Source organism: Ichthyophthirius multifiliis (assembly GCF_000220395.1).
Source record: "Ichthyophthirius multifiliis unplaced genomic scaffold scaff_1120509251417, whole genome shotgun sequence".
Lineage (NCBI taxonomy): Eukaryota > Ciliophora > Oligohymenophorea > Hymenostomatida > Ichthyophthirius > Ichthyophthirius multifiliis.
In genome coordinates, this window is record NW_004085894.1 from 73217 (window position 1) to 98676 (window position 25460).

Sequence of the window (25460 nt, forward strand, 5' to 3'; positions counted from 1 at the left end):
GTATGAATTATATTAAAAATTAAACGATGAAAAAAATAATTAAAATATAATATAATAAAAATAAAAAATATATATATAATATATAATATAAAATATTATTTAAATAGAAAAATTAATATATAATAAATTATGATTATAATAGTAATAATTAAAAATATATATAAATTTAAAATGAAAATAAAATAATAATAATAATAATAATAATAATAATAATAATAAAAGTAATAAAAATAATAATAATATTTTTTATAATATTAATTATATAAATAATAATAAAACAAAAATAAAAATAAATTAAATAAAATTAAAAAAATTATATCAAAAATAATATATAATTTTATATATTTATAAAAATTTTACTTCATCATTAATTTTTTTTATAATATTATAAATAATGGGAAATTGTCAAAACCTTTGTTAAACAATTGATTAAGAAACATAAACAAATTAAGAATAATAAGAAATAGAATAATTAAGGACAAAATAATAAAGCTAAAACTGAATCAATACAAATTATGATATAAATAATTAAAATATAAATACAAACATATAAGCAATAAACTAAAATTCAAATACAAACACAGAATCAATAAGTTAAAATTACGAAAGTGAATATGCAATAAATAGCAAGCAAAATACATAATAGCGTATTAAAATATCATCAATATTACTCAGTAATGGAATTATTTATGAAGGAGAATGGTATTAAGGAATGCGAGATGGCTATGGAATTTAGAGATGGCCTAATAGTTCTTAATACGATGGATAATGGAAACGGGATAAAAGTAATGGAATAGGAAAACTTATTCATTCTGATGGAGATATTTATGAAGGGGAATGGATTGATGATAAGGCAAATGGAAAAGGGACTTATTATCATATTAATGGAGCTAAATATATAGGTGATTGGAAAGAAGATAAATAAGTATTTTTTAATATTTTTTTTTAATATTAAATATAATAAAATAAATAAAGCATGGAAAAGGCATAGAAATATGGCCTGATGGGGCTACTTATGAAGGAGATTATATAGAAGGAGAAAAAAATGGAAAAGGGATTTTAAAATTTACGGATTAATCTTAATATATAGGGGATTTTAAAAACAATAGTATTGAAGGATATGGAGAATATAGGTGGATTGATGGAAGGATTTATATGGGATCTTGGAAAAATAATAAAATGAATGGATTTGGGAAACTTAAATGGCCTGATAATAAAATTTATGAAGGAAATTATAAAGATGATATTAAACATGGGTTAGGTACTTTTATTTGGGCTGATGGGAGGAAGTATATTGGATATTGGAATGAAGGTAAATAACATGGGTTAGGTATTTAAATTAATAAAGATGGAGTATATAAATATGGGGAATGGGATTAAGGGAAAAGAATTAAAATTTTTTTGAATGATGAAATTGAAAAAATGAAAAAAGAAGGTCGTTTTGAATTTGATAAGTTATAAAATTGATAATGTATAGATTTAGTTACTAAGATATTTTTTTTTATGATTTTTATAATATTTAGAGTTCAATTAAAATTATACTGTTTAAAATATAGATATTTTATATATATTAAAATTAAATGACTCCTCCTCTTTCTTTACTCTGATTTTTTTTAAAAAAAAATACAAGGTCTATGCTTAACTTTGATTTTAATTTATTATTATTTTTTTTATATGTATTTAAATTTTTATATTATTTTAAACTAAAAAACTCGTCGAAAAAATTAATTAATTTTTATTTTTTTAAAAAGAAGATATCGGAAGTTAATGTTATATCTTAAATAACAAAGATTTTACTATAATATTTATTTGTTTATTATATATATTTTCATTAAATTAATTTTCTATATTTCAATAATCGCTTGCACTTTCTTTATAATTCCTACATAAAGAACACCCTAAAGGTGTTTCTTGACCGTTTGGATTATGTTTTTCTTTAAAAGGACAATCTTTTCCTTTACATTTAGGTATTTAATTTTATATTATGCCAGCTTTGATATGACAAGGATCACAAAAATGGGTTGTACCACTTTTTTTATAAAGAAATATTTATTTATATATATTATATATTACATTTTATGATTTTTTTTTATTTTTCTGTATTTTTTTTAAAAGCTCAATCTAAATAAAAAAGGCAATTACCCTTTTTATGTTAAAGAATGAAGCTTTAAAAAAGAATACAGAATAAAAAATGAAAACAAGAGCAAATAATATATATATATATATTTACAAACAAAACCATACTGCTATAGAACAACAATACCTACATTTAAACTCTAAGAAATCTTATCCATGTTTTAGGCAGTTTTTTACTGGAATATCACAACAGTTTGGGCATACTAGGTCTTTGGGGTTATATTCTTTTTGATTTTCATTTAGTTATCTTTCACAATCTTTAAGACCTCCAAAGTAAGGGTTTTTACATTTAAAACACATATAATATGAATATATTGCCATTGAATATTCTTAATGATTTTTATAAAAAGGGCTTTTTTCGTCAGCCAATTTCGGTTCATTTTCTCTTTCTTCAGCTTTAAGTCTTTGTAATGACTTTTTTTTAAATTATGATTTTAAATAAATAAATTCCTTTTTTATTTTACTTTAATTTTTATTATATCATATAGTTTCGAACTTTCTTCAAGTAAATCGAAAAGGTCAAGTTCGGGTGGAAATTAAAGCCATTTTTTACATATAGGGCAAACAGAATAATTAAAATTAATTCTTGGAGTCAACCATTTAATTTCTAGCTTTTTTTTTATACAAGAATAATGAAAATAATGACCACAATTTGATTTAATTATTGGAGCATTTATTAATCCTTCAACGAAGCATATATTACAATAATCCTACCCTTTTACATTAGGATTATTTAATTTACAATTATCGAACAAGCAAGGTATACATTCTAATTCATCTTTTACTCCACAACAAGGATGTTCACACTATTTTATTTTTTACTAAATTAATTAGTATTATTTATTTACTTCAAGCATTTTCAAGCATGCATTATTTGATTTTGTTTAGCATTCATTTTCAGTACATATATCTTGTAAAGCTTTTGGTTTAGTTTTATCTATTTAATTCATTGTTTCATTACAGTATCTACATCGCCTAATATTTATTTATTGAAAATATTTTAAATTTAATAAAAAAAATACTTAGATTTTTAAAAATTTTTAAATTCATCACATAAATAGCCTAAATGATAAGGAATACTACTACAACCTTTACATTACTCTTATTTACAAGCATTATTTTAACACAAAAACCTATTTTAATTATAATGGTTTAAATATTTATCCGATAATTGATTTCCTTATTTATCTAAAACACTAGCATTAGGTGCACCTGTTTAAAAATCATATTTTTATTAACATTTTACACAAGTTACTATATTATATTGTTTTTCTAAAAGTCTATTTTCTAATTCTTCATATTTATCTTTGGAAATTATATTTATATAATCATCTTCAATTAATGATAAAGAACATTATTTGCATTTTATTTGTCCATTTTTTTATATAAATTCTTCTTAGATTTAATTTTATAAACATTATTTGCAATAGGAATGTAAACAAGTTATTAAAAATAAAATGTTATCCCCGTCTATATTTTGTTTACATGAATTACATTATGTTTTGTCTTTTTATTAGTCCTCATTGTCAAATTATTTAATTAGCTCTTTGAAATATTCATCGTCTTATTTTTCTTATGATTCTGATAATACTGTTGAATCTATTTCTGTTTTACTTTCTTGTTTTATTTATTCTTTATATTTTTCGTTTTATTTTCGTTTTAATTTTGCTCTTATTAATTTATTTTATCATTATTGTTTATTTATACACAATTTTTTTAAATATTCTCTACTATTATATCGTTTTTGTTATCATTATTATTATTTAAAAAATACTTTTTTTCAAGACTATTTATATATTTGCTTTTATCAAATAATTATGATATATTATAAGTTAGGTTCTAGTTTTATCTAATTAATTCATTTTCTATTTTCAATATATAATTTATAAATTCAGCTCTTAATGCATATAAGAATTTAGTTTCTAAATGCATTAATTCAATTTAAAAAAACTCTTTGGCAAATGGACTTTCATTTTGGAATTATTTACAATTTTAAATATGAAATATAAAATCTCTTTCTGATTTACCAGAATAACCTTATTATGTATTACAAAAACATCTAAATTATTAAGTTTAATACATATTTTTATATATATAAATTTTATTTATTTATTTTTTATTATTTTTTCAATAATTTATTTTTAGATTTTTAGTTTATGTATAAAATATAAATGATAAGAATTTATAAGAATATATTTTTAGTTTATTTGTTATTTTAAGATTTTAAATATTTCCTTTATATTCAATTAACTTTTAATTTTATAAATTGAAATATTTGCAAATATAATTTTTTAATTAAAAATATTATAAAGTTCAAATCAATTTACTTTTACAATTTGTTTATAAAAAAAATACTAATATTTTTTTTTTTCTTCTTAAATAATATCATTTGTATAGCAACAATATTATATATAATTTTATAAATATTAAATTTTCTAGTTAATTTTAAAAATATATATTTTTATATAAAAATAATATATATTACAAATCTATATTTAAATTTAAAAAATTTATTTGAGAATCTTTTAATTTTTATTTTTATTTTTTATTTTAAACACCTATTATTATCTTTATTACTAAATAAATACTTTATTAAATATAAATCTAATATTAATTAAAAAAAAAAATCTTTTTAAAAATAAATAAAAAAAGAAAAGCTTACTAATATTTTTTTATTTGAAAAAATATTCAAAAAAATTAAAAAAAAGAAACAAAAGAAAAATAAATTAATATTTACAATGTCGAAAATTAAAATTAAAATTAATTTTTTTTTTTTTTTTTTTTTTCTCATTCACTCTCTTATATTTTCCAAACACTAATATTATAATCATATGATCCTGAAACTAAGGTATCTCTAAGAGGTGATAATGAAAGAGCAACAACTGCTTTAAAATGATTTTTCGTTGTATTTTTAGGTTCCTAAGATAAAATATCATAATAAAAAATTGATCCATCTTCGCTACCTTAAATTAAGAACCTATCATCAAATGAAAATATTACATTTGATTAATAATTAGATGTATTATGCCCTGTATAACTATTCAAAACAAAGCCATTTTCTCTATCCAAAAGTCTTATATTACTATCCAAACAACTTGCCGCGTAAGTTTTTTTATCATTACTTAAAGAAAAAGAATGAACTGGATGTTTCATATCATCAGTAGTTAAAATTCCCATTCGAATATCAAAAGTGCGTATTTTTCCGTCTATACTTGAGACCAAAACTTAATGAGAGTCCACAACTATTTTCGAGACACTATCTTTGCATATTTTTATTGTGTCTATAGGTTTATATGAATGCGATTTTAAATCCCAAAAACAAATTTTACAATCATATGAACCTGTTATTAAAACAGACTCGTCATCACTATATACTATTGTATTTATTTTGCTTATATGACCTTCAAATTTTCTAAGGATATTTCCTGTTGATACATCCCATAAAAATGCAACTTTATCTCCTTTTTTAATTATATTTAAAAAAAATAAAAAAAAATTATATTAAAAAAAAACCTCCAGCAGAGCCAAATTTGTAATTATCTTAACTTATACATAAATCGTAAATATCATAATTATGGGCACCTGTAAATGTTTTAATAAGGGTACCTTTATGAGGATTCCATAAATTGATGTTACGGTCTTAGGAACAAGACATTATGTATTCGCCGTTAGAGTTAAATTTAACGGAATATATAGCACCTTTATGACCTTAAAGATTTTTATGTATTTTTGAAGGAATTTAAAATTTTTATGGAAGTTATTGTTTTTGATAATATTATTACATTTTTTTATAGATATTTAATTCAGGAAGTATTATTTTGTTATATTAAAAAACAATATTTAGAATTTTTTTAAAATAATGATAATTGTTTAAATATATATAAATTAATATATTTAATTATATATATTATTTATAATTAAAAAAAATTAAAATATAAATATAATATATATATATATATATTTATATTAATATTAATAAATATAATACATATTTGTTATTTATATTATTTTTATTTTAATTTGTAATAGAAATTATTTTTTTATATATATTAATAATTAATTGTTAATTATATTTTAATTTTTATATTTAATTTTTTTATGTAATTTAAATTAATATTTAGGCATCATTTTTATTATATATATTTTAAGTGGAAAAAGTAATTTATAAAAAAAAAATTATATAAATTTATTTTTTATCAATATAAAAAGGAAAATTAATAAAAATAACTAATTTTCTTAAAAAAGGAAAAATAATTAAAATAAATGATTTAAACATAATCTTTAGCTAAGTAAAATATATGTACAAACAAACCTATAAATAATGTTTCTAATCCTAATCTATAATAAAATATAAATTCGATTAACAATAAATTTATTAAAACATAATAAAATTTAGTTTTATGCTAAAATGATTAGAATTTTAGAATTTAAGGAAGAATAATCAAAAAAAATGAAAGGTAAAGATAATTATTTAATATAAATTATATAAATTCATTCGATCTTATGTTAAATAAAAATTGTTAATATATTCTTAATTATGCCTGAAAAAAAAAAAAAATTGCCTTTTTTTTTGTTTTCTTAAATTCATTTAAATAAATCTAAAAATAATTTAAAGATCATTAAATGGATTATTATAAAATATTTCTAATTGCATCAAAAAAAAACTTAATGAAAAAAAAAAATTACTTGATACTTTAAATTTGTTTTTAATTTAATATTTAAATATTAATTAATTTGATTTAAAAACTACTACTAAAAAAAAAACAAAAACAAAACAAAAGACCCTTTTATAAAAAAATTAAAAAAAAAGAAATTAAAAAAAAAAAAAAAAACTAAAAAAAAAAAAAACTAAAAAAAAAAAAAAAAAAATCTTAAAAAAAACTATGTATTTTCTTTTTTTTGTTTCTTTTTTTTTTGATGCATTTAGATTCATTTGGTAATTTAGTTTTTTTTAATTTTTATAACAAATTAAAAAAAGTAAATAATATTTCTTTAATTGATTATAGAAATTAATAATTTTTAAGCTATAATGAGAAATAAAGGCTTTTTGTTAAAAAAACAGAAAAAAAAAAAAAAATGATTCTATTTGATAAAAATAAAATAGAAATTTATAATATAAAAATATAAATAAGAAATATAAAAAAAGAATAGAAAGAAATTTAAATAAAATTAAATATATATTATTAATATATATTTACATAAAAATTTATTTTATAAAATATTTTTTATTTAAATAAAAAAATCTAAAAATAGAATCGATGAATTACCCACTCTTAAAATACCATAAGTTTAAAACACATAAACAAAAAGTGAATAAGAAAAAAAACCTAAACTTAAGCTTAATTTTTAGAAAAAAAGTGCTGAGTAAACAAATTTTGTTGCTTTAAGAAGAACTTCTAGCTCTTTAGATGAAAAAAAAAGAAAGAATTTAGTAACTAATCCTATTTTAGAAAGTAAAATATAAATAAAATAAGTTTGCTTAAATGAATAAAAAGATATAAATTTATAAATAAATATAGAAAAATAATCACCAAATAAAATAAAAATATAATAATTGTAATAACAAAATAAAAAATAATAATAATAAAATATATAGTTTTAATAATTTTAATAATATTAATAATAATAATAATAATAATAATAATAATAATAATAACAATAATAGTAATAAAAAAATCAATAAACATTAGTAATTAAATATCCTAATAACTATAATTAAAATAACAAGAAAATCAAAAATTAATATAATAAAATTAAATCTCATATATTAAAATTAATAAAATCTTTAAATAAATAAATAAAATTAATAATAAAACATATAAAAAAACAAAATTAAACATAATAAATTTAATAAACATTATAATCATAATAAATTAAATAATAATAAAAGAACTAGAATATATAATAAATATTATAAACATAATAATATATTCAATAATAATCATAATAGTATCCTGAATTATAATAATAATAAAAATCATAAAATTAACCATAATAATAATAAATATAATGTTAATAATAATAAATATAGTAGATAATATAGTAATAATAACAATAATAACAATAATAACAATAATAACAATAATAACAATAATAACAATAATATTAATAATAATAATAATAATAATAATAATAATAATAATAATAATAATAACAATAATAATAATAAATTTCATAAATGCAATAAAAAATAAAAAAAAATAACCTTAAATTTAATTACCTTAAAGAATAATACAGAATAAACATTTTTAATTAATAGAGACTGAAAGTAATTATAAAAAATCTTATTAAAATTTGATTTATTTAAAAAAATATTAATAGAAGTACAAATTGAAGAATAATAAGCTTTAAAATAAAAATAATCTTTAGATTATATTAAAATAGATGAAGAACAAATATAAGATTTATAAAAATAATCTCCAAAAAGGAAATTTTCAAAATAAAATGAGTGTTCTACTTCTGAAGAAGAGAAATAGGATGTATTAGAAGGTGAATTAAGTGAAGAAAAATAAAAAAAAATTAGAAAAAATGATTAATTTATATAACCTATTTAAAGTGAAGAGACATAAGAATATGAAAGTGAGGAAGATTAATTATCTAAAACTGCAAAAACTTTATTTTTAGAAGAATTTAGTGAAAATATTAATAATAATAGCAATAAATAGACTCTTCAACGTAAACTAAGTAATTAATTAAGAAGAATCTGATGATTTGAAAATTTCTGTGTATTCTGTATAGAGTAATTATTTTTCAAGTGGTAAATAATGCTCTCCTTCTTTATTTATGAAAAATAAAAGAAAATAAATGAGAAATAGGAAAAATAATAAAAGAAATATTGAAGTGATAAAATTATATAAAAAACAAATTTAAAATGTTGTAGATTTACTTAATTAAAATCTTAATCCGGAAATAAGAAATTTAATTTAAGAATACCAAAATTAAAAAGAAATGGACTTTAAACTTAATAATAAAAAAACTCTATATTGGAGAATCGAGCAAGCTGTTTAAACTATAAATAATTTGAAAATTTCATGATTTTAGTTTTTTTTTAAATGATATTAAATTTATTATTTTTTATTTTTTGATTATTTTAAATAAAAATTGTTTTAAGTTTATTTTTAATTATTTATTATATTTGAATAAATCTTATTTAGTTTTAGTTTTATTTTAATTTTTATTATTTTCTTTTTTTATTTTAATCGTTATTAAAAAATATATTAAATACTTTTTCAAAAAGGAAAAATAAAATAATATTTAAGTATTAATTATATTTTAGTAATTTTTTTTTTTTATTTAGTAAAAAAATACAAATAAAGGGTAGTTTGATTTTAAAATAATATCTTAAAATATATTTTTTTAATATTCTTATATTTATTATTAAGTAAAATAACACATATTCTAAGTTAACAAAAAACAATGAAAAATAAAAACAAATTCAAAAATGGATAAAAAACCTAATAAATTTAAAAATAATAAAATAATCATCTAAAATAAAATGATAATCGAAAAGAAAATATTATTATAACAAAATTTGTTCATAAGAGAATATCAAAAAAGAAAAAAAATTAAATTAAAAAACTTAAAAAAAAAAGTTAGTTAAAAATCTCTTTATAATAACCTCTACTTTATTAGCCTTTAAAATCTTTAAAAGAAATATAAATAAATCCTGAATAAAAGAATAAATAAATTCTAATGTTAAATTAAGTTCTTTTATAAAATATAAAATAAATAAGAATTTCAGAATAATCTAAAAGCTAATATAAAAAAAAGGAAGAAAAATATAAAATATATATTCATAAAATATATAATAAAGAAGAAATTCATTCATACTTTATACATAGTAGGAAAATTTTGAAAATAGAAAATATAAAAATACTTGAAAAAAAATATCAGATTATATATTTAAAAAAAGAAGAAATAAATTAAGAATAAATGGAAATTATTTATAGATTTAATTTATAAATAATAGATGACTTTTCTAATTAAAAAAATGAGTTTTTAATTTTAGAATTATATTTAGAAAATTAATAAATTTGTAAATTTTTAAGCATTTTAGTATTTAAAGATGAAATTCAGTTTTATAAAATGAAGTCGGTTTTTTTAAGAAATCATTAGAATATAGATAATAAAATTTTAAATAAAAATTAATTGTATTATGTCAATAAAATTGTGTTTTAAATTTTCGAAGTCTATAATATTTAAAATGTATCTGTTTTTGATTTTTTCGAAAGTATTCTTAATATTACTAAATGGCCTTGTAGAAATAGCCTTAAAAAAAAAATTGGGTTAAGGATTGATTTAGATGAGGAACTTTTAAAAAAAATAAACTTATAATTTATTATTTTTAATTAAAATAATGAACTTTATATGTATAGAAATGGAAACTTCTTTTCTTGTTTAAGAAAATAATTTAAAGAAAATCAATTTTAAAATATAGCTGTTTGTAAGTTTGTTTATGATTTAAAAAATTATGAGTTTTTAGATGCTTTAAAGTTAAAAAAAGTAAATAAAAATTGTCTTTAGAGTCCTATTGGTGAATATATTTAAGATTAAAATAAATTTAATATAACATTATTTGCTGAAATTTAGCTTGTACCTTATTCTATGTAAGTTTCAGAAATTGTAAAATTTTTAAGCTAAATATAAATTTTTTAATAACTTAATTAATAATTACTAACTTTATAATTTTGTTAAAAATTTAATGTTGAAAATTAAATTAAATTAAGTTTAATCTAAAAAGCTCTTTCAAAATAATAATACAATAAAGATAAAAATTTAGAACTATTGTAAAAATATAAATATTAATATATTTATATATTATATATATGTTTATATATTTATATTAATATTTCAATTATTTTTTATATATATTAATATATTCTAATATAGAGAAGTATTAGGAGACTCTGCTTTAAAAGTAATCTCTTCTTTATATATAATTTAATTACTAAGTACTTCATAAAAGTTTAATAATGAAAAAGCTTTTACATTTGCTCGAGCTTAATTTATTAATAATAAATATTTAGCTATAGTTGGATTTAAAAATGAAATTTAGTTATATTTAAAATATATGCCCGAAAATATTGGTGAATGAAGAGAGAATTTTAAATAAAATACTATTTTTAACTATTTAAATAACTGTATTTCTTTTAATTGTATATCTGATTGTTTAGAAGGTTTAATAGGCGCTTTTCTATGTAATAATAATGAATTTGAACTTGAAAGAAGTATAAGTTTTGGTAAAAAAATGGGTTTAGTTTTTTGTTATGGTGTAGGTGAAATATATAAAGAATAAATTAAAGGAAATATTTTAATAAAAGAAGATTCGTAAGAATAAAATGAAGAAATGAGCTATTTGGATTTATTTAATTGTAATAGAAATAAATAAAAAGTAAGATAAGAAAAAGAATAGAAAGAAATAAATATTAAGTATTATTGGAAAAAATTAATTTTTTTTATTGAATAGGAAGAATTCTATGAAAAAGAAATAAAAAATTGCAATAATAATATTAATTAAAGAAATATATTTTTTTAAAAAAAAACATTTTATTAAAATGAACATGAAAAATACCTAAATTAAATATTATAAAAATTTGAAAATAAAGTGCTTTTTTATAAATTTAAAAATAAATAATTTTTAATAAATGCATTAAATATTTCTAAATATACCAAAAAATATCCTTATCATGAAAATTATGAAAAAATGGAATTTTTAGGAGATGCATTATTGGAACTTTTAATAATTAGTAATACTTATAAGAAAGTATAAAAAAGTCACGAAAATAGAAGAAGTCCGTTTTTTTTTTGCGAAGTAAAATCTAATCTCTTATCTAATATTTTTATGTGTAAAATGGTTGTTTTAAATAAATTCTATAAGTACATTTTGAATTTGGATAATTATTAAGAACATTAAATAAGTTATTTTATTTCAAAAAGTTAATTTTTAAATTATCAGTTTAAAATTCAAAATAATGAAAATGTTTAGAGTCCTAAAATTTTGGCAGATTTATGGGAAAGTGTAGCAGGAGCCATTTTTCTTGATTCTAATTTGGAAAAGGTTAATGAGGTTTTTGGAAGATTTTATTAACCATTTTTAAATTTTTTTATTTCTTTTTATGATATCATGTAACTTAATTAAAAAGAAAAAATCGTTCTTTTAGGAAGAGAATGTCAATTAGATATTAAAGAAGTTTCACAAAAATTAAACTAAACAGAATTTTAGGTATAAATTTTTATAAGAGGATAGTTAGCGGGGGAAGGAATAGACTAAATATAAGGTTTGGCTGAAAAAAAGGCTTATTTATAAGCTTATTAAAGGGTTTTTATTTTAAAAGATTTTAAACTTTTTGTACATTATAATGGAGTAGATTATTGAATTGTTTATTTTTTTAAAAAAACCTTATATATTTATGTTTATTTTTGAATTAAGATATTTTTGTATATATATGTATTAAAAATATATATATAAAAAAATAAAAAAATTAAATTATGGAAGAATAAAAATAAAATCTTAAAAATATAAATAATAATCCAGATTTACTTAAATTAGAATTTGAATAGGAAAAAGATAAATATAAAGTTTATTTACATGAAATTATAAATAAGACAACAAACAAAAAAGTTTTTATAAATTTTATAACCAATATAATAATAAGTAAAATAGATGAAATATCCTTATAAATTTAAAATTAGAATAATACATAATTATAAACTGAATAATTTGAAGTAAAAAATATAAATGTAATGCTTTTAGATAAAGAAGAAATTAACTAAATATATAATTTTAACACAAAGATTGTAGAGTTTTTTAATAGAAATCAAACTATTTAATATATGGATTTTGAAAGTTTTAATAAATAAAATTAAAGTTTAAAAATGCTTTTAGTTTTATTAAAAAAAGATTAATTTTTTATTGATTTTTTAGGAATGGAAAATGTTGTCGTTGAAAAAGACTAAGAAAAAAATCTTGAGAAAATATTTGTTTATAAATAGAAACTTTTTTAAATTTATGAAATTTATGATATAAATGAGACTACTGTATATTAATTTATCGAAAGTCTTAAATAAATTACGAAGATAGAAACTTCTAAATAAAAAATTGGAATAAAAGAAAATGTAACAGATGAGTTTTTGAAATAAATTTCTTTAAAGTTTTTATTAACAGAAATAAGAGCAGATATTATTAAAGAAGATAAGAAAACTTTTCCTTAATTAAATTTAAAAGATAGTGATAAAATTGCTTTTTGTAGATAGGTTTTCGATTTAAAAAATTATGATTTTTATTGTTTAAGGAAATTAAAATTTAATAGAAATTGTTTTTAATAACCTTTATGTTTGAAATTAGTTTAAGATTAAAAAAAATTTGATTATAAAATCATTTATTTTAATGATTTTGATGTTATGAAGTTTAGTAATTATGAAAGTTAGGAAATTTTAATGTGCTTTTAATTATTTTAAATTATTTTTGAGTATTTAAAAATTAAAGAATTTAAAATTTTATTTAATTTAGAAAATAAAGTCCAAAAAAAATATTTATTTTAAGCATTTTCACTTGCTTCTTATTGTTCAATTGATAATTTGGAGTGTTTGTAATTTTATATATATATATATATTTTTTAATAAAAAAAAAAAGGGAAGTATTAGGTGATTCTGTATTAAAAGTAATATTTAGTTTTTATTCTTTTCAGTTATAAAATGATTAAAAAAATCAAGGTCTTTTAAACAAGAAAAGAGAATAATTTATAAATAATAAGTTTTTTTAAAAAATCGCAGAAGAAAATAATTTCTAAAGATATGCTCTATTCGAGAAGCCTATTTTAAGTGATTGGAAAGAAAATTTTATTTAAAAAACAAAAGAAAAAAAACAGGTTAAAATCCCGAATTTATGTGATGTTTTGGAAGCTTTGTTTGGGGCCATTTTTGTGAGTAATAATTGTTGTTTTTGGGAATGTTTTGAGTTTTTGAAAAGACTAAAAGGATGGAATTTAGATTAGGATATTATAGAAAAGCTTTAAATCGAAGTTTTTTTAGGGGATTTCAAGTTTAATATTAGAAAATAAAATATAAAGGAAGAATCAACTTATTAATAGTTATTTGAGAAAAATAAAGATGAAGAAAGGAAAGATTTTTTGGAAAACAATATTACTTTTATGAATAAGAAGAAAAATTTTATTTAAAGAAACGAAGATTTTATTTAATAATTTTCCAATGAAAAAGTCGAAGAATTTTAGTAAAAAATAATAAAATATAAATTTCTAGATAAAAAACTTCTCTTAGAAGCTTTAAATTGTAACTCTTTACAATAAAAAAACTTTGGGAAGAATTATTAAGTTTTAGAGTTTCTTGGTGATGCTCTTTTAGAGGTTTTTATTATTGCAAACGGGTTTCTTTTATAAGGAAATAAAAATCCTTATTTTTTTTCGACTTTAAAATAAATGCTTTTAAGTAAAGATTTTATGTGTAAAATTAGTTTGGCTTATAACTTTTAGGACTATGCATTAAATTTATAAATAGAATAGAAAAAATAAATTAGTTCTTATTTTTAAAAATGTAATTTTGATGTACTATTTAAAACTCAAGTAGTTGAATTAGAAAGAAGTCCAAAAGTTTTAAGTGATTTATGGGAATCTACTTGTGCGGCTATTTTTTTAGATGCTGGGGCTGAAGTCTTTATTTAAATTTTTGGTAGATTTTATGAAAACTTTTTGAGATATTTTGAATTGTTTTATAATAAAATTATCTATAATTTAAAGGAAAAGGTTATTAATTTTGCGGCAAAAAATAAATTGAATTTTAAAATCGAATCTTAAAATTGCGAAGAAGGGTATTTGAAATTTATTTATTTTGAAGAAAACATTGTTGGAGTAGCACATGATTTAATTGATTTTATAGCAGAAAAAAGAGCTTTCGAAAACGCTTATTAAAATATTTTTACTTGAATTAATTTTTTTCTTTTAGAAAAAAAAAAAAAAAAAAAAAAAAAAAAAGAGAGAAATGATGGTTTGTATTTTTTATTTTATTTCTAAATTAGACTTATTTTTGAGTTTTACAAAAATTAATTAATTTTTTTTTTTTTTTTTTAAAAAACTAATTATTTTTTGGAAAACTCAAAAAATTTTTAATTTACAATAAATATTTATGGAAACAAATTTAAGTAATAACATTTTTAGATTTTCAAAACAGTATTTATATTTTTTATTTAAATATTTTATTATTAAAATAAATAAATAGTTATTCTTTTTTTTTTTTTTTTTTTTTTTTTTTTCAAAACAATGTTATTAATACAAATGAACAATAAAATAAAAATATTGGATATCCTACTATATATATTTTTTCTTTTAAAAAATATTCTTCTGATAAAAAGCTTACAGCTAAATATTCACAAACAGTGGAAGTTAAAAATGCAATAATATAACCCATAAAACATCTTTTTTTTAAAAAATAATAATTTTAAAAAATTTACTTATCTTTTACTTTAATTCAAAAAATATATCAATAAATGCAAGTCCTAAAATTGGCATTATACAATATCCAAGAATACTTATCAGTGTATAAAGAGGAATTATTTTATTTTACTATTTTTTATTGATATTTTTAATATATATTTATATGATTAATATTACTTAACATTATAAATTTGTTGTTATATATAATAATATTGTTCCAAAAAACCAGAATCCATAAATATATCCAAAATGAAATTTACCAGACTTTTTTTAATATTTTAATTATTATTATTTTATTTTTTCATTACGAATATTAATAAAAAGCCTAATAAAAAACATATTATTAATGGGCCTGATAAATCAGGTTCACTTAAAAAATTAGCTTCTCCTTTATCTAATTTGAGTACTGCTATAATTCTTTTCTTTATTATATTTAAATCTATACCTAAATCTTTTTTTTTTTTTATTAATAATGCTTTATGTATATTTTTATATTTATTTACCTTCTAATAATGGCGGCTCATTTTCTATGTCTAATTCAGTATCATGTCCATAAAATTAATTTTATTTTTTGCTTTTTACTATTTCACCTTCAATATCAATATTTTTATCAAGAAAATACTTATTTTAAATTAATTTTTTTTTTTCTTTTTTTTTTGTTTTCTTTATTTTTAATGTAAAAAAACATTTTTATCTGTTTGGTGATTGTCTAAATCAAATACTAAATTATTATGATCTTTATTTTAATTATTTTATTTGTTTTCATAATTGTTTTTACCTTCTTATTAATTTGATTAATCTATTTAATCCATTTGTTTACTCTATTTTTAATATTTTTATTATTTTTTTTTTTTTTTGTAAAAGAAAAGAAAGATTTTTTTTTATTTAGTATAAAATTATACATATTTTACTAGTTAAATTTTTATTAAATTATCAAAATTTTACTTGTATAAGTAAAATTTTTAAAATATTATATATAAAAAATATATATTAATTTATAAATTATAATATGATTATATCCTATTTATACCAAAAAACAAAACAAAAATTGTTTAAAATAATATTAAAAAAAAAAAATTAGAAAATGTTTTAAATAAATTAAAAAAAATGATAATATAATAGCAAAAAAATGATTAATTAAAAAATAAATAAAAAATTCAATTAAAAAAAAATATTAGAAAATAGTATCATTCCTCAATTGGATATCTTTATAAATAAAATATTCCTTCAAAATGCTTAGTTTATGGGAAAAGATCACAAGCGAAATATTCTACAGTATGAAAAGCGGGTGCTTTTCTTTTTTATTTTCCGTCAAGCATAATCCTAACAAATTATCTTAAACCGCCTAAGGATTACAGGCTACATAAATTAAATGATTTAAACCTTTACAAGTCCTTAGAGCTTTTACAACACTTTAATTAAGTCCTGCTCTAGGAGGATCTACTACCCCAATAATTTAGAAATTTTAATTAATTAAAGGTTATACTACATTTTGGATAACGTCTTCTACTTTTCCCTGAACAACTTTGTAGTTTTGGACATTATTTATTTTTATATTTTCTTCACAATCCTAGCAAGCAGTTTCTACGCATTCTATTCCTATGATTTATTTTGCTTTTTGAGCTAAACATATACCTATAGTACCTATACCTGAACATATATCTAAAAATATTGTATTTTAGTCACTTATACCTATCTTTTAGATTATATTTCCGATTAAATTGTATAGCTTTTGACATTGTTTAGTATGGACTTGTAGGAAAGCATTAGGAGATATTTTAAAGGTGTTTCCTAAGATTATTTCATCGTAATTAGGGTTTCCGTATATATTTTCAATTTTTCCGTTATGTGGAATACTATCGGAAGGATCTTCATAGTTTTGGATATTTAAAGAAACTATATTATAAGGTTCGAATTAGTTTTTTTATGTAAACAATGGTATTAATTCATTTTTCAATTTCTCTTTGGAATCATCAGAAAATTCTTTTTCATATTTAACTACTATATTTATTAATATTTAGAATGTTTAGAAACTTTAACGGACGACTAAATATCTCCAAAATCCTTTATGGGTAAACCTGTCATATACTTGGAAATTAGATTAATTTTAAATAATATATTCTTATAAAATTTCTGCTATTTTAATTTATTCGAGGGTGGAAAGACAATTTTTTTAAGCATCGTCTATGAATGCGATTTTTTTGTTGAAATTAGTTCGGTTAAATCCTACTCTTATTTCATCTTTGTGGTTTTTACCAATTGTAAATTCCGATTTGTTTCTGTAGTTGAAAAAATTCTCAGTACATTCAATAAATATAATTTTTTCTTCTTCAGGTTTCCTAGTTACCCATTTGGGAATTTTTTATATGTCATTATCTTTATTTAACTAAGCAAGGGCTCTTTTTTTATAATTTTATATTATTTGTAAAAAATCGTTATTTTTGAGTTCTATTTATTAATTATATGGAGTTTAGTACAAAGGACATATTTTCTCTTCTAAAGGAATTTTTAATTCTTCTTCGATTTCGGCTTCTAATGGTATTTCTTAGATGGTATTTTAAGAATCTTTGGTTTATTTTATTTCGTCTATAGGGAGTGAATATTTGATGTTTTTGTCGTTTTTGAATACATTGTATGCTTTATATTACTTAGGTTTTTTACTTAGTTTACCTTCTTAGACATATTTTCGGAATTTTTCAGCTTCTTGTTCGTTTGTAAATTTTAAAAAGGCCATGTTCTTATTTTTGGCTTGCCGATTTTTTCGATTTTATTAAATATTTCTTGTTCGAGATTTCGATTAAGGTTATTGTATATTTTTCTCTCGCGATCGTAATGATCTACTCCTCGAAGGCATACCCATTCGGGATCGTATTGTGCATTTTTGCCTGAGTTTATTTGGGATTCTTCGAGGTTTTCTTCATTATCTTAGTTTTCTTATTATTATTGTATTTCTTCGTTTTTTAATTGGGTTGGGTCTTAGGGGAATGTGTCAGGAAGCTTTCTTTTCATTATTTTTAATTTATTTTGATTATTTTTGTTTTATTTTAATTTGCCTTATTATTAATTATTATTTATTTTTGATAAAATAAATAGTTAAAATTAACCTTTTATTTTTTTAGTTAATTTTTTTAAAATATTAGATTTTAATTTATTTACATTTTTATATAATATTTGTAAATGATTTCAAACAGGCACTAAGTATTATTTCTTTTTTTTATATATATAAAATTTAGAGGGAATGCTTTTCTTTTTTAGAAAATTAAATATTTTGTATTATACATTTTTTTTATATATTATATGTTTTTTAATATTATATAATATTTTATTAATTTAAGTTAAAATATTAAAAAATGGATTAATAAAAACTCCCCTATTTATGAATAATATTAAAAGAATAACTATGAAAAAAATAAAGAAAAAAAATACTTTTTTCAAACAATGAATATAAAAATATATTAGAAAATTAAATAAAAAATAAGAAATAGAAAAAAAAATAATAGATTAATCGTTAATTTCAACTGAATGTTTTTTAATAAATTTAATTTAATTTATAAAATAAAGTTTTAAATGAAAAATTAATTTATATATTAACAAATAAATTAAGAAAATCATAATAAAAGAAATTTAATTTGTTAATATTTGATTTATTTTTTAATGGAAATAATTTAAAACAATAAATTTATTATATTATATAAAAAATATAAATAAAACAAAAAAATGGATTTCAAATATGCAATTTAGGAAATAAAAATCAATTTCTTTTAATAAAAAATTTACTAAAAGTATAAAAATAAAAAAAGTGGAAAAAAATAAAAAAAAAATCCAACTATTTATTATCTTTTAAATTTTATTAAATTTAAATATATTAAAAATTATCAATTACTATATCAAAATTTAAAGGATTTTTTCGGAAAAATTAGAGAATTATTTTTTATTTGTAAAAAAGAAAAGAATTGTCTTTACATATTTTGAAAATATCTTATTTTTGGTGAAATAATAAATTATTATAATTAAGACTTGGAGGGTTTTATGAAAACATGCGGATATGCCATATTTTTGTTAAAAAACTTATTTTGATTTAAAATTATGATTTAAATTATAAAGACAAATATACTGCTTTAATATTAATAATTTTAATCGGAATAATAGTCTATTTCAAAAAATTTAATAATTTTAAATTATATTATTCAATTTAATAATTTATGTTAATTTAAATAAATGTATAATTCTTTATTATTATTTTTTTGGCTTTTAATTTTTTATATATTGAAAAAAAAAAACAAAATTATTAAATATATATATATATTTATTTTAAATATTGTTTATTTATTTTTTTATTAAATATTTATTATTATTTATAAATTTTATTTTATATAAAATAATTAAATGAAAACTATTAACTATTAAAAGAAATATTTTCCTAATCTTAACTAAAGAACTAGTATTTCAGCTTGTAAAACATATTTTTTTTAAATAATTATTTTATATATTGATAAATATTTATTAAAGAATGTGATTAATAATAAATTATATCTTTTAGTAATATAATTTAATTGAAAGAAGAATAAGTAGATATTAGAAATTAATATAAATCTTAATCTAAAATAATTGTAACAGGTTTATAAAATAAATATAAATAATAATAATAATAATAAAAAAAAAATAGGAACTAAAATTAGCGAAAATAATGAACTTTAATAATCTTCTTCTTAATAAAAATATCAATAAAAATAAAAACTATTTTTAATTTATAAGAATAATATGTCTAAGACAGTATAAAATTTCAAACAAAATATTTTAAAATCAAATAATTAAGAAATTCGAAAATAATCAGCAACAATAAAAGAGAATATAAAATAAACTAATAAGAATGAAAATAAAAAAGAACATTAAGATATTAATTCATTATTAAATTAAATAGTTAAATTAGAATAATATTAAAAAAAACCTAAAAAAAGCTTGATAAACAAAGAGCAGAAACAACCGATAAATAATAAATAATAAATTAATAAGAAGTTTAAATTAATAATTTACAAAATGAAAATTCTTAACTTTAAGATTAGATTTAAGACTATTAAAATAAAATAAATGATTTAAATTTAATAAAAGAATAAGAACTAACGAATTTATAAGCAATATAAATATCAGAGTATGAAAAATTAAAAGAATAAATAAGAAAAAATAACGAAATTATTGAAAAATAAAGGAAAAAATAATCGAAGTTACTACATAAGAATTAAAGGTTGAAAATTGGGAAATTTTATTTAAAAGTTTGAATTTTTAATGGATTTCTTTAATCGAAAAGGATATTTTAGAATACGAATAAATGACAAAATTTGATTAAAAAAATAAAAAAGATATCGACTAAATAAAAGAAAGTATAATATAAGTTTAATAAAATTAATAAAAACTTGAAAATAATTTAAATATAGTAAATCAGTTTTTCCTAAATTAAAAGAAATAATTTTTTAATAATAAATTAATTTAAGAATTATATAGTTTTTCTTTATAAATCTAAAGTTTTTTTGATTGTAATAATTGTAAATAACCTTTAGAATCTTAATGTGTAACTGCAGTGCCTTGTGGTCATAATTTTTGTTAAAATTGTGTTTGTTTATAAAAATAATAATTATCTAATAACGAAAATGATAATAGGTTTTTTTAGTGTTTTTTATGTGGGAAAAAAAATGGGGGTAATTTGGTTTTTTAAAATGATTAAATGACAGAAATTATATAATATTATAATATATTAGATAAATTAAAATGTTAATTTATTGAATTTTGCTTAAATTAACAAGATTGATATTTATAATCTATAGATTTATTATTTTTCAATGAAAAAAAATTATTAATATAGATTATTTTTCCAAACAATGTATTATTTATATATCATAATTAATTTTTTTTATAAAATAATATATAAACAAATATATTATTATATGATCGAGTGTCGGATATATATAAATATTTTATTTTTAGTCTTATATATTTAATATTTTAAAAATAATATTTTTTAAAATAAATTAATTTTAAATTTTTTATATTATATTTTAATGATATAATATAAGTAATTATTTAAATTAATTAATTTAAAACAAAATAATTTATTTAATTAATAACCTTATATAATTTAGATTAATGGAATTAAAGATAGAAATAACTTAAATAAAAAATTAAAATAAAACTATATATATTTTTATAAATGATTTTATAAAATATATAAATATATATAATATTAACGATGATAAACAATTTTTTTTTTAATTTAAATAAAAAGTAAACATTATTAATAAATTATTAACTATTTTATATCATATTTTATAAATATAATTAATAAATATTTTATAGTATATATATATATATAAACAATTATTTTTTTCATATTTTACAGTCTAATTAATATATTTTTCAACTATATAATATAATAAGAATCTTATTAATACTTAAATTATTATAAAGTTATTATTTTTTAAATACTTTATAAATAATATTTTTATATTAAAAATTTAATAAAAAAATAATCATTTTTAATATTTTTAAATCTATAATTATAATGATAGAAATTGAAAGATAAATAATAAAAAATTTTAAAATAAGTATTATTTAAATATTATAAAATTTATTAATTATAAGCATATATCATTAAAATTAATGAGTTAATAAAAAAAAAAATATATATTATAATAATTTTTATCATTATAATAATTTTAAAATATTATTATATAATAAGATAATAATATAATAAAAATTAAAATAATTTATATTTAAAAAAAATATATTATTAATATAATATGTATATAAAAATAAAAAATAAAAAAGAATTAAAATAAAAAATAATAATAATATAATAATATAGTAAATTATTTTATAAAAATAATTATATAATTGTAAAAAAAAAAAATGAAATGAAATGAATTAAAATAAAATAAAAATTAATATATAAAAAATAAATAAATAAATAAATATATATTATTTATAATTTAAAAATAATTTTAAAAATTAATATTTAATATATAATATCTATACATAATATAAATATTTATACATTATAATTAGAATTTTTTTTTTAAATATATATATATTTTTTTTATTTTATAATAAAATTGAAAATATTATATTTTTTTTTTTTTATAAATTATTTTTTATATTTTTTTTTAATTAAAAAAATATATTTTTTTATAATAATTTTAATATGTTTTCTATATTTTATAAAATATTTTTTTATTTATTATATTTATATATTTAATTTTATATTTATTATATTTTGTTTTTATTATATTAATTCATATCAATAGTTTATATTTATGTAATTTTTTTAGAAATAATTTTTATTTTAATATTAAAATATTATATAATAGTATAATTTGATAATATGTATTTAAATATTTTTTATTTTTTATTTTTATTATTAATTTTTATCATTTAATATAATTATATATGCTAATATTAAATACAATTTTTATATGATATATATAATTTTTATATTTATACATATAAATATTTTTTATAATATTTATTCATTTATTTAATTAATTATTATAATGTTTTTTAAAATTTTTCATTAATTTTTTAATTTATTTTTTAAAGAAAAACACGTCAGAAACATATAAAATAATCAATTTAAATAATTTTTATTATATGATATATTTAATTAAGAAAAAATAAATTTAAATATATATTATTAAAAAATCATATTTATTAATAATTATATATAATATAAATTAATAAAAAAAAAAACCATATATAAATATATATGTATTCAAATCACATTTCTACATAAAATATAAAAAAATATATATAACTATATTTACGTTTTAATTTAAATGTAAAATCTATTAAAAAAAAATTCATTAGATTAAAATTCAAGTACTCAAATCGCTTCATAAAAATCACAAAAAAACTCTAATTCCAAATGTATAAAAACTCCATGGTGTGATAAAGAAGATAAATTTTTGATGAAAATTGTTGATTAATATGGACCTTAAAAATGGACTTTTATAGCCGAACATGTACCGGGAAGAATAGGGAAATAATGCAGGGAAAGATGGCATAATCATTTAAATCCGAAAATAAATAAAGAATAGTGGAGTTAGGATGAAGAGTGGATTTTATATTTATCTCATAGGCTAAAAGGTAATAAATGGTCAGAGATTACAAGGTTTTTGCCAGGGAGAACTGATAATGCGATAAAAAATCATTGGAATTCATCAATGAAAAAGAGGGTTCCAGAGCTTTATTAGAAGTATTTGTTTTATAGGACTCATAACTATATGGAGATTGAAGCTAGTTTGGGAATATATAGGAATTTTGAAGAGGAGATTATTTAACTTTTGGTTAATGGGAATGATAATGGGGAGGAATTTTATTTCGTATAAAGTTCAAGGAGAAAAAGGAAAAATAAAATAGGAAATTTCGGAGATTTATTTGAAAAAATTCCAAAAAAAATTAACTTTTAGAAAATTTTAAAAAATTGTTTTAGAAAAAGGGAAAGGAAATGAATTTTTGTAAAAAAATATTGATAAAATCATTAGTAATTTTTAAATATTTAAAGTTTTTTTGTAAAAAATATGGAATTTTTCGATTTGTTTTAGTTTACGTTGAAAAAAATATATTTGACTTAAAATATTTAATAAAAAAGAGTAAAGAAATCAAAAAAAAATGAAAATATTTAAAATTTTAGTTAATAAATTTTGAAATAATAAATAGCAAATAATAATGATTTGGAGAATCATTTTTTATAAAATTAAGTTTTTAATTAAACTCCATAAAAAATTATAAAGGAAAATATAAAAAAAGAGGTTAGTTTTTTTAATATTGGATAGTTTTCAAAGGAAAATTGTTTTAAGTAAAATTTTTTAAAGGAAAGTTTTTTAAAAGAAAGTTTTTAAAAGGAATTTTTTTTAAAAGAAAGCTTTTGTAAGGAAAATTTAAACCCGAACGATAATAAAGAATTAAAAATAAATAATTAGTATACTACACCTAAACGATATAATAGTTAGGATAAAAAAGATAATGATTCTGAACTTTAAAATTATCATTCTATAGGAAGATATTTTAATTAGCCTTTTAATAGTTCAAATAATAAAAACAATTTAAATCAAAAACAATTTTAGTAATCTTTTAATTCAGCTTTTAAATTTTGCGATGATAATAAATATATGTGAATTTTAATTTAATTTATTTATTTTATTTAATGTTTTTACTTTTTAAAATAATATATAAAAAATAATTTATATTTTTATAAAAATAACTTGGTTTTTTTTTTTTTTTTTTTTTTTTAAATAAAAATATTTTTCTTATAAAAAAATTTAAGAAAAATAATTAATAAATATATATATATATATATATATTTATATTTATATATATTTATTTATTTAAAATATTAAAAAAACATTTAAAAGATATGTATAAATTATTGCTTTTATTTTTATTTGTTTTTAAAATAAATACTATTGAATTCATTTTTTCTTTAGAGCCGGCATAATAGCATTGCTTATTTGATAGTTTAGGTAAAAACTATTTTTTTATATATAAATAATTAATCAAATTAGGATATATGATTTTATTAAAATTAAATGCCAATATAATAAATACATCGGAGAAATTTTTAAAATTATAACTTTTTAAGCCAGATTAAACATTATTTTTTGAATAATCTGAAAAAGAAAAAGTTTAATATTCTGTGGTGACAGATATGGAAGGGGATTATTAATTTTGTTTCTAAAATTTAAGTATTGAGTAAGATATATAAGTAAATTTCGCTTATTATACAGGAGTTGAAGCAAAAGATTATACATAATTAATAAATAAAGATAAAGGAATCAAATTCGAAATTTAAAGTAAGATATTATCTGATACTTTGAAGGATATTTAATATGA

At 16.7% G+C, this 25460-nt stretch overlaps 6 protein-coding genes across 6 annotated transcripts, besides 46 other annotated features; 3 read left to right on the plus strand and 3 right to left on the minus strand. All coding sequences in view use genetic code 6, as the record gives it.

Annotated features, from left to right (window-relative positions):
* The first annotated feature begins 31 nt into the window (after positions 1–31).
* Positions 32–127: a microsatellite.
* A 49-nt stretch (positions 128–176) lies between these two features.
* Positions 177–242: a microsatellite.
* A 196-nt stretch (positions 243–438) lies between these two features.
* IMG5_199330 (hypothetical protein) lies at positions 439–1621 on the plus strand. Its single transcript, XM_004024088.1, has 2 exons — positions 439–925; positions 976–1621. The coding sequence occupies exons 1-2, from the start codon at positions 713–715 to the stop codon at positions 1465–1467; spliced, it is 705 nt and encodes a 234-aa protein (XP_004024137.1). The 5' UTR covers positions 439–712; the 3' UTR covers positions 1468–1621.
* Positions 538–602: a microsatellite.
* Positions 929–953: a microsatellite.
* A 230-nt stretch (positions 1622–1851) lies between the features above and the next one.
* Positions 1852–4218, minus strand: IMG5_199340 (E3 ubiquitin-protein ligase MYCBP2, putative; the record flags this gene model as incomplete). The annotated part of the gene is made up of 5 exons (XM_004024089.1): positions 1852–2029; positions 2231–2550; positions 2601–3111; positions 3159–3741; positions 3924–4218. The coding sequence occupies 5 exons, from the start codon at positions 4216–4218 to the stop codon at positions 1852–1854; spliced, it is 1887 nt and encodes a 628-aa protein (XP_004024138.1).
* Positions 3739–3803: a microsatellite.
* Positions 4219–4923: 705 nt separating the features above from the next.
* On the minus strand, positions 4924–5920 carry IMG5_199350 (mitogen-activated protein kinase organizer 1, putative; the record flags this gene model as incomplete). The annotated part of the gene is made up of 2 exons (XM_004024090.1): positions 4924–5597; positions 5650–5920. The coding sequence occupies 2 exons, from the start codon at positions 5918–5920 to the stop codon at positions 4924–4926; spliced, it is 945 nt and encodes a 314-aa protein (XP_004024139.1).
* Positions 5921–6068: 148 nt separating this feature from the next.
* Positions 6069–6130: a microsatellite.
* Positions 6131–6203: 73 nt separating this feature from the next.
* Positions 6204–6243: a microsatellite.
* Positions 6244–6927: 684 nt separating this feature from the next.
* Positions 6928–7000: a microsatellite.
* Positions 6928–7004: a microsatellite.
* Positions 6928–7017: a microsatellite.
* Positions 6937–7005: a microsatellite.
* Positions 7018–7025: 8 nt separating the features above from the next.
* Positions 7026–7050: a microsatellite.
* A 175-nt stretch (positions 7051–7225) lies between these two features.
* Positions 7226–7281: a microsatellite.
* Positions 7226–7327: a microsatellite.
* A 342-nt stretch (positions 7328–7669) lies between these two features.
* Positions 7670–8305: a microsatellite.
* On the plus strand, positions 8146–9171 carry IMG5_199360 (hypothetical protein; the record flags this gene model as incomplete). Its single annotated transcript, XM_004024091.1, has 1 exon — positions 8146–9171. One exon carries the CDS (start codon positions 8146–8148, stop codon positions 9169–9171), a length of 1026 nt encoding a protein of 341 aa, XP_004024140.1.
* A 125-nt stretch (positions 9172–9296) lies between these two features.
* Positions 9297–9336: a microsatellite.
* A 271-nt stretch (positions 9337–9607) lies between these two features.
* Positions 9608–9652: a microsatellite.
* Positions 9653–11725: 2073 nt separating this feature from the next.
* Positions 11726–11782: a microsatellite.
* A 3311-nt stretch (positions 11783–15093) lies between these two features.
* Positions 15094–15122: a microsatellite.
* A 201-nt stretch (positions 15123–15323) lies between these two features.
* Positions 15324–15357: a microsatellite.
* A 15-nt stretch (positions 15358–15372) lies between these two features.
* Positions 15373–15400: a microsatellite.
* Positions 15401–16216: 816 nt separating this feature from the next.
* Positions 16217–16254: a microsatellite.
* Positions 16255–16768: 514 nt separating this feature from the next.
* Positions 16769–18590, minus strand: IMG5_199370 (RNA m5u methyltransferase, putative; the record flags this gene model as incomplete). Its single annotated transcript, XM_004024092.1, has 4 exons — positions 16769–16872; positions 16971–17980; positions 18059–18146; positions 18230–18590. The coding sequence occupies 4 exons, from the start codon at positions 18588–18590 to the stop codon at positions 16769–16771; spliced, it is 1563 nt and encodes a 520-aa protein (XP_004024141.1).
* Positions 18584–18627: a microsatellite.
* Positions 18590–18647: a microsatellite.
* Positions 18648–18852: 205 nt separating this feature from the next.
* Positions 18853–18896: a microsatellite.
* Positions 18864–18897: a microsatellite.
* Positions 18871–18911: a microsatellite.
* A 954-nt stretch (positions 18912–19865) lies between these two features.
* Positions 19866–19938: a microsatellite.
* Positions 19867–19951: a microsatellite.
* Positions 19905–19954: a microsatellite.
* Positions 19909–19959: a microsatellite.
* A 1615-nt stretch (positions 19960–21574) lies between these two features.
* Positions 21575–21615: a microsatellite.
* A 765-nt stretch (positions 21616–22380) lies between these two features.
* Positions 22381–22426: a microsatellite.
* A 63-nt stretch (positions 22427–22489) lies between these two features.
* Positions 22490–22532: a microsatellite.
* Positions 22499–22550: a microsatellite.
* Positions 22500–22544: a microsatellite.
* A 9-nt stretch (positions 22551–22559) lies between the features above and the next one.
* Positions 22560–22601: a microsatellite.
* Positions 22589–22628: a microsatellite.
* Positions 22629–22794: 166 nt separating this feature from the next.
* Positions 22795–22846: a microsatellite.
* Positions 22799–22861: a microsatellite.
* A 174-nt stretch (positions 22862–23035) lies between these two features.
* Positions 23036–23078: a microsatellite.
* A 172-nt stretch (positions 23079–23250) lies between these two features.
* Positions 23251–23294: a microsatellite.
* Positions 23254–23294: a microsatellite.
* A 230-nt stretch (positions 23295–23524) lies between these two features.
* On the plus strand, positions 23525–24079 carry IMG5_199380 (myb-like DNA-binding domain protein; the record flags this gene model as incomplete). Its single annotated transcript, XM_004024093.1, has 1 exon — positions 23525–24079. The coding sequence occupies exon 1, from the start codon at positions 23537–23539 to the stop codon at positions 24077–24079; it is 543 nt and encodes a 180-aa protein (XP_004024142.1). The 5' UTR covers positions 23525–23536.
* Positions 24080–24403: 324 nt separating this feature from the next.
* Positions 24404–24506: a microsatellite.
* Positions 24433–24506: a microsatellite.
* Positions 24507–24909: 403 nt separating this feature from the next.
* Positions 24910–24947: a microsatellite.
* The last annotated feature ends 513 nt before the right edge of the window (positions 24948–25460 follow it).